We start from the raw sequence: 8,306 nt of genomic DNA on the forward strand, positions 1-8,306 counted from the left end.
GTTTGTGTGCGTGTGAGAGTGAATCAGAAAAGCTCCGTTTCTATGGCAATCAAGGACCTGGGTTCACTTTCAACCTATTGCATCAGTTACCTGCAGGCATGAGGGGAAATATTCCTCTAATTGTTATTTTTAATACTCAGAAGGTTCCACTGTTACGCCTGAGCTCTTCAGATGACTCAGGACATAAAAAACAGAACCATGATGCATTTCAGCTCGGTACAGTGATCTTTTTGTTTTGGAGTGGGCGTCCTTTTTTGGGAAATGGTAGTGTGTAGGGTCCTTTGGGCTTTTTATCTAATTGAAAAACGTTTTAATGCGCAACATTTTTGTGTGCAGATGAATGAATAAAAGCTTCAGCGTAAACCTCAAACATCTGAAACATCAGCAAGGACAGACCAATGACAAGGACCTGCAGGGACTCCACAACCATCAGAAACAGTCCAGAAGGACACACACTCACAAACACACACAGAATTTACTCACTCTCACTCACTCATTTTCTACCGCTTGTTCCTCCACTGAGGGTCGCGGGGGGACTGGAGCCTATCCCAGCACAATGGGCGGAGGCAGGGTACGCCCTGGACTGGACGCCAGTCAATCGCAGGGCTAACACATATAGACACACAACCATTCACTCTCACACTCACGGGCAATTTAGAGTTTCCAATTAGCCTAATCCCCAATCATGCATGTCTTTGGACTGTGGGAGGAAGCCGGAGTACCCGGAGAAAACCCACGCAGGCACAGGGAGAACATGCAAACTCCACACAGAAAGTCCCCAATCAATCCCAACCGGGGATCGAACCCGGGGCCTTCTTGCTGTGAGGCAACAGTGCTAACCACCACACCACCGTGCCGCCACCCCACACAGAATTTAGAATCCTAAATTTAACAGATTTAAATATAATGAAATATGTGTTGATGCTTCTAAACGGCCTCCTTCATTTCTGTGTTCCGTGTCAGGATCTTCTGTCTCAGACTGTCACTGGCAGATGGTGGAGATCAGAGAGGATCCTCATCAAAAACCACCACAAAATGTGCTCTTTTTTTTTATAGCTAAATTAAATCATGACTATAATGGAGAATATTGATGGCTTTTTGTATGCCGGTGTGTGTTTGGGTCAGCAGATAGTCGAACCCCTCCCTCTTTATTTGGTCACACCCCCTGGCCGTCGGCTCAGGTGCTTCTCTGCGGCCTCGCTGAGGTTTCTTTCACCGATTTGTCACGCGTCAGAACAGGCTGCTGCGCTGCAACGTGCCAAGTTTCCAACTCACCAAGGAGCCACAGACCTGCTCGCCAGACAGCCTGGCTGGTCCGACAGCCTGCTGCTGTCTGCCAGCGGCCCCGGAGTCACCATCAATCCTGGCACCCACTCCCTGACCCACCCCCAGCACTGAGCTACACAATACAGCAGCATCAGGCCCTCAGTCAGCTCCTTTTCTCTGCAGGCTTTTCATTAGCTGCAGTCATCAGAAGGTCACACACACACACACACACACACACACACGCACACACACACACACACAGACATACACACAGCTGTGTCAAAGTGATTAACTTTATTGACCAATCAATACACAGCATTTAAGGTGTTGGTTTGAATCCCCAAAGAGCCACTCAGATGACTAAACAGAGACAATAACTGTAAAAGATTATCACAGAACACATTTCAGACCGAGGGTGTTGCGTGAGGGCTGGATGCTAAGGCTAAACTGCGGGATGCTAATGCTATCCTCCCGTTGGAGGAGAAACCTGGTCGTTCTCAGGCCTGGTGGTTTCTGAAGCTCCTAAGGGCTGCTTAGAATCACTGGTTCTGTTGTGGCTCAGTGTTTGTTAGCAGAACTTCACCAGAATCAGAACCAGTGAGAGGCCAGTTCGTTCATTAGAAATTCCCTCTGAGAAGCTTGTTGTAATCTTTGGCCGCTGGATGTCTGAATAGATTTACAAGCATTAGGGTCCAGGCATTGTGCGGGGCATGTGTGGAGGAGGTCCTGCTCCCTTTGTGCTGCCAGAGCCCTCGACACAGCTGACCCCACCCCCAAACAAACACACACACACACACACACACACCACACACAGCCTGCCCCACCCATTACTTCAACCTGGTGAACAAAGAGAGTGCATGGAGGCTCTGCAGGTTTGCAGGAATTACAGAACAGATGCAGAAATCTGTGGGCCAGGTTTGCTTCTGGCGGGAGCCCTGTGAGGGGCCCAACTTGTCACACAGTCACTCTGTGTGAGTGCTGGTACAAGAGATAAACTACAGAATCCATCCAAAAGGCTGACGTTAGTCAGTGTGTTTCCTCTGGAAATGAACCTGTTCAATATTGTTTCAATGCTAAATATAAACCTCGATGTTCCATATAGGATCTTCTGAACGTGTTGCAAGTTTCCTAAAGGTAGGGTAAGGTAGGGTTTCCTAAAGTGGTAAACTCAGTGGTTTCCGAGGACAGACGGATTTCATTCGAATTCATTTCGTCTTTTTTAAAGATGTAAAACCAGACCTTCCAACAGCTTTTCTGCTGACTGTCTCCATCTGAGCTAATTAGCCGTCTCACTCAGAGAGCTTGTTAGGACAAGATGATTACGGTCTGACGTGATCCTGCTAATCAGAGGAGATGGTATCACAGCCAGCTGCGTCCTGGTCCGATAAGCTGATCTCCAGTCAGCTGCAGACCCTGACCTTGGAGATGACGTCACTGCTCAGACTGTGTGACACACCAAAAACGCTCATCGATGGTCTCCAGCCAGGAGAGCCCTCAGCGTTGAGCAAAAGTGATGATTGACCTGTTCAGCAGTAGCAGGTGAGCACAACTGACAGGCGCTGAAGCTTAACCGGGACTTAACACACACACGTGGACGTGCGCCCACACACACGCGCACACACAAAGGTGTGTTTACCTTAGTGCAGCCTACAGAGAGGCTGTGTTTACGCTCCCTGCGTTTCTTAGCTGCATCGTCTTTGTTTGAGAGTGCTGGAGATAAGAGACGCGTGCAGAGAGGCCGTCATGATGTCGCGTGAGGAGGAAGAGGAGGAGGAAGAGGGTAATTTAGCAAGTTAATGCAAGAGATGATTGAAAAAAACTGCCAACAGCAACCAGCATCATCATGATGAAGGTTGGCAAGTGCTGTTACTGAATACCTGCAAGTGGGATGATGGGAAATGTAGTTTCCAGGGTGTTTATTCTACTTTGCTTTTCTCTCGTGGATGTTCAAAACCAGCAGAATGAATAAAAACGTAGAGCGCTACACACATGTGTGTTCTCACATGGCCCAATCCTCTGAGGTAAATGGATTAGAGAACAGCTGAGGCCTGATTAAGCCAGACAAATTGAATCATCGTTTCACTTTCATGTCTGATAAGTGGAGCGACGTGAAGAAAACGCACGGCAGAAACTGATGAGGAGGCATTAATGTCGGCCAAGACGCTGAACATACGTGATCAGAACAATCTGCCTGTTGTTGCCGTGAGGAGCGGTGATGTCAGTGTAACATGGTAAAGAAGATGATGACGCTCAGATTTCTGAACCACCAGGCAATATCTTGATAAGGTGGACAGCAGATTACACAGCTGATCAAAATCTAAACTGGTTAAACATTAAAACTCTTTGGTTCTGGTTTGTGTTTTCTGCTGCTTTTACTGCAGTCGTCTTCGGTCCATGACGGTGTGTGTGTGTGTGTGCGCGCGTGTGTGTGTGCGTGGGTGAGTGTTATCTGTAGCTCTTATCTGCAGCCTGTTGTCCAGCTGGCTTACACCTGTCCCTGTGTGTGTGTGTGTGTGTGTGTGTGTGTGTGTGTGTGTGTGTGTGTGTGTGTGTGTGTGTGTGTGTGTGTGTGTGTGGTAAAGGGTGACGGTTCCAGAGGAAGTGAGACAAAAGGTTTGTGTCCAGATGTTGCAGCACATTATGGAGGCTGAGAGCATCAAGGACCAGTTAACCATGTGACCATCTGCCTCCTTTCACAGCAGAAACGATTGAACAATTTGTCTTCCTGATGAGAAAATCTGTTTAAATCTGTTGAAAGGAAATATATGAAGTCAAAGAGTGGAATGAAAAACTATCGGTTGTTTGTTGAATCTCTGGTTTAATTTGAAACAATTTTAATAATAAAGTGTTCCCGGTAAAGCTGCAGAAGATCCCGATGTCACCACACATCAGGAATGTCTTTGACAGGCCGAAATGTTTTGTCTTCTCTGGTGACCTTTGACCCCTGGTAAACACACGCCGCTCACACGTTAACCCTGTTACACTGAACACTTTGGACTAATCAAATTTCTAGTCAGGTTTGGTGACGTGAAGCTGGTGGAAGAAAGGAACAAACCTGGGTGGAAAATCAGGTCCTCACATCTTTTGCAACTGTTGATTCTGAAACCGATCGGATGAATAAATGTTTTAAATGATAATGAAAATGTCAACCTCTGAAATATAAAAGACAAATCAAAATATTTTCTCAGTTTGGTTTTTATTGTTTTTGGACATTTAGCAAAACATCCAAAGCAGTGTAAGAGCTAACGGTCACACTGGAACAAAGACACCAAAGCAAAAAAGAAGAAAAAACCCAATAAATTAAAAATGATTGCATTCGTTTGCTGATCAAACTCACTGATTGCTGTAATGTCACATTTCTTACATCATATAAGTTAAAGAAATTGCGCTACATCGTAACAAAACACAGATCACAAAGCACACAGAGCAATAATTTACACAGATAATTTAATAAATACATAAATAAATAAAAACCAAATATATTGTATAATGTGATACAGGAGACTTTGTAGAAAATAAGCATTATAGCCAGCAATAACCTAAAACAATCAGGTCAGTTTAAGGCAGTTTTACAGCAGGAGGGTCTAATCCAAAGGCAGTAACGGCTAATCTACATTTCTTTTTCATTTTCAGGCAACAGCTACTGATCGGCGGAGCCACGTGCTAAGTTAAAGCTAATCATAGTGATGAGAGCAGGCCCGTGATTGGTGGGTTGATCTGGGCTACAGGTTGTCCCCTCTTAGGTCTAGAAGCTAATAGCACTTGTGCAGAGATGCTAGAAAAATAAATGAACAGTCTAAATGTTGAAGGATGATGTCAGAATCCTCCGGACACACACGCAGGTACGCGCGCTTGCACACGCGCAGCCTGCTGATGTGTCCACGAGCAAGGCACTGAATCCCTGCTGACCTCAGGTGAGTCATGTTGTGTTGCTGTGAGTTTTACTGCAAAAACACCAAGAAGGCGTTTAAGGACAATAAAGAACAAAAAATAAATGTGAAAACAGGCAAATGTGTAAATATTCTTTGACTCTTTCACCATCGTCCAGGTTTCCCCCACCAGTGTCCTCAAAGGTCTTCCAAATATTTGATCCAAATCTGTTGAAGTGATTCCTAAAAACATGAATGTGACCTGGCCCTGGTCAAATCTGATTAGCCAGTTTTTTGTTTTTTTTTAAAATAACCTTTTAACTGATTATTACTTTGAACAAAAAAAAAAAATCAAAACTTGAAGTGAATTTTCCAGAAGTGCCACAAATTGTAGCGGTTGATTTTAGAAAAGCACAAACCATTTGAATGTATGTCAAACCGAGATGTTTTGCAGCTGAACTCTATAACTGCCCCAACCGAGCATGACTCGCCGGTGGAGACGCGGCCGAGGGTCCCGGATCAACAGGCGGGGCGCAGCGGCATCTGCAGCAGGATCACCTGCCGGTTCTCGGACGGGTGGCATTTGTTGATGTGTCTGGTGAGTCCCGGGGAGCTGTAGAAGAGGGCGGGGCAGTATTTGCAGGGGTACACCTGCGCGGAGTGCAGCAGGCGGACGTGGCGCTCCTGGCTGCCTCTGTTGGAAAAGTTCTCCCCACAGATGGGACATAGGTGGCAGGCGGAGGCGCTCAGATTGAGCGGCGCAGCGCTCTGCTCGCACGCCAGCGCGTCCTCGTCCTCTTCGTGCGTTGGGGACCCGTGCTGAGAGGACACGTGCTTGCGCAGGTACGCCTGTCGCTTAAACCTCTTGCCGCAGTGGTGACAATCATACAGCCCTTCTTCTGACCCGGCTTCGGAGGGCCCGGGGCTGGATGTGTCCCTGTCACTAGAATCCTTCGCGTCATCCGCGCTGCCGGACGCGGCGGCTTTGTCGCTCTCCGTTGGCGCGGCGGCGGCGGCGGGGGCGGCGGCGGCTGCGCTTTGCCCCTTGGGCTTGTGCCACCGCCGGTGCGAGGCGAGGTTGGCCGGGCAGCTGAACACCTTGTCGCACTCGGGACACCTGTATTCAACCCGGACTATCCTGGAGCACTTGTGCTGCGCCAGCGCGAAGGGGTCTGCGTACGCTTCCCGACACAGCTGGCACACGAACTCGCCCAGCGGGTTGCTGTCACCACCGTGCGGCTGCGCTCTGGGAAGCTTGTGGTCCAGCGGTGCCTCTTTTATCTTGAGTCCGAGAACGGGGGACGTGGTGACATCATCCTCAAACTGCAGTTTCCGGATAGCTTTGGTTTTCTTGGACGCTGGTTTCCCTTTACGGTCGCTCTCGCTGGATGGCCGCTTGGTGCCGACAGAGGGAAGGACCGCGGGGGACGCGGTGCTGCTGCTGGAGCCAATTTTGAGGTCCACCGGGGCGAAAAGGTGGTCCAGAGAGGTGAGCGCTGCTGGTGTGGGGAAGGACTCCGCAGACACCGGTGATCCGAGATTGAAGCGACTCTCGAAGCAGGAGCGGTCGTGGTCCTGGCTAACAGGGCGGGTGGGGCTGTAAAGAGCTTTGTACACCGCCTCTGGGTTCCCGAACTGCACGGGTTTTGCTTCACGCCCCGGAGCAGTAGCCGCCGCCCCGCAGGTAGGTGTCGGCGTCAGTGCGCGCACCGGGAGGCAGGCGAGGGGCGCGTCAGCGGACAAGTGCTGCGCTTCTGCCGGCTGTTCCGTCTCCTCGTCCTCGGAGCGGACACGGTACGAAACCAGGGTGGTTTTCTTGTTCCGTTTGACCAGAAACCCCCTCGGCATGTTGGTGGCTGGACGGAGAGTTGAAGGCACTTTGGACGCTGCTGCTGCTGCTGCTGCGGGAAGTAGAAAAATTCCACTTTCACGCAAACATTTGACGCGTCTTTTAGCCGCCTCACTCTTGATCCCCTGCGTTGATCCGGAGGTGCTTTCACCGCAGCATAGCTGCACTCTTTTTAAGGCGATATGATGACATTGTTCTGACCCCCCCTTGTTGTCTCCTACTCGTCCAATCAGAAGGAACCGAGGTCTCCCGTGGATTCGAAGAGTGAAGGGTGTGGGAGGATAGAGAGGTTGATGACGGGAGGGGTGATGGAGGGCGGATTTTCAGATTGCGAAGCAGATGTACCTGAGGGGTTTTTTATCGCTGCGCCCCCCCCCCCACCCCACCCACACACACACACACACACACACACACACACACACACACACACTCCCTTTTCTCCTCCTCGCCTCCACCCAGGCACACGCCAGGAGCCTCCTGCTTTTACGGTCTGATGAGTTTGTATAGAAATCTACACGTGTCTCGGCTTTATGTGTCTCCTCCTTCGGGTAGTGTTGCTACTTTGGGTTGATGGGGGCTTTGATTTCTCCATAAAGGAGAAATCCATCTGCCTCAAGAAAAAAAAAATCCAGACAAATAGGGGGTAAATAAATCAGGGAAAAAAATAGTAGATCAGATTAGAATTTACACTAAAGATTTTTCCAGCAGACACTTTTAGAAGTTGAATTCTGCATCAGGTCTGGGGGGGGGGTGTTAGCAGGAGAATTTTAAGAAAAGATAATATAAAGTGGGGGGTGGGGGGGCATGCTTTACATCACAATGGCTGCATTTGTGCAGCTCAGTCATGATTGAAAAGGAAATTGCACAGAAAAAAAGAAGTGTGTGTGTGCATGTTTTGGAGGGGGCACAGAAGCAATCTGGCCCCCAGATATGCCGGCGCGTGCTGTGCGTAATCAGTGGGCCCTTTTTCCTCCTCGGCGTCTTCAAATGGGGGCAACCCGAGATTATCTGCGCGTTAAAAACAGTGAAAACCTCAATTCGGGTGAGGTTGGGGTCTGACCTGGACAGGCGGATATCAGTGTCTGTCTGTCTGTCTGTCCTCCAGCATGGAGGGTGAGGGACGTCAGGGTGGTGGGTGTCTGAGCTCCGGATCAGACTCAGTGATCTCTTCTCACTGCTGACGTGAACAAAGGAGCCTGACATCTGAATCACTTTCATAGTCCAATGTTGCGTTTTTAAAATTGAATCTGAAATGAGTGTTTGTCAAGTTTGTGACAGAGGCCACAAAATCAAAGAGCATTTGATCTGGTTAAATAAAGGTG

The 8,306-nt window shown here is 48.9% G+C and overlaps 1 protein-coding gene across 1 annotated transcript; it reads right to left on the minus strand.

The window, feature by feature from the left end:
* Positions 1–4,443: 4,443 nt before the first annotated feature.
* insm1a (insulinoma-associated 1a) lies at positions 4,444–7,284 on the minus strand. The gene has a single exon (XM_003971398.3). It carries the CDS (start codon positions 6,981–6,983, stop codon positions 5,655–5,657), a length of 1,329 nt encoding a protein of 442 aa, XP_003971447.1. The 5' UTR covers positions 6,984–7,284; the 3' UTR covers positions 4,444–5,654.
* Between the last annotated feature and the right edge of the window lie 1,022 nt (positions 7,285–8,306).

This window comes from Takifugu rubripes, chromosome 16 (assembly GCF_901000725.2).
Source record: "Takifugu rubripes chromosome 16, fTakRub1.2, whole genome shotgun sequence".
Lineage (NCBI taxonomy): Eukaryota > Metazoa > Chordata > Actinopteri > Tetraodontiformes > Tetraodontidae > Takifugu > Takifugu rubripes.

Coding starts and splice junctions, on each gene's coding strand:
- insm1a (XM_003971398.3), bottom strand. CDS start 6,983: ATGCCGAGGGGGTTTCTGGTCAAACGGAACAAGAAAACCACCCTGGTT.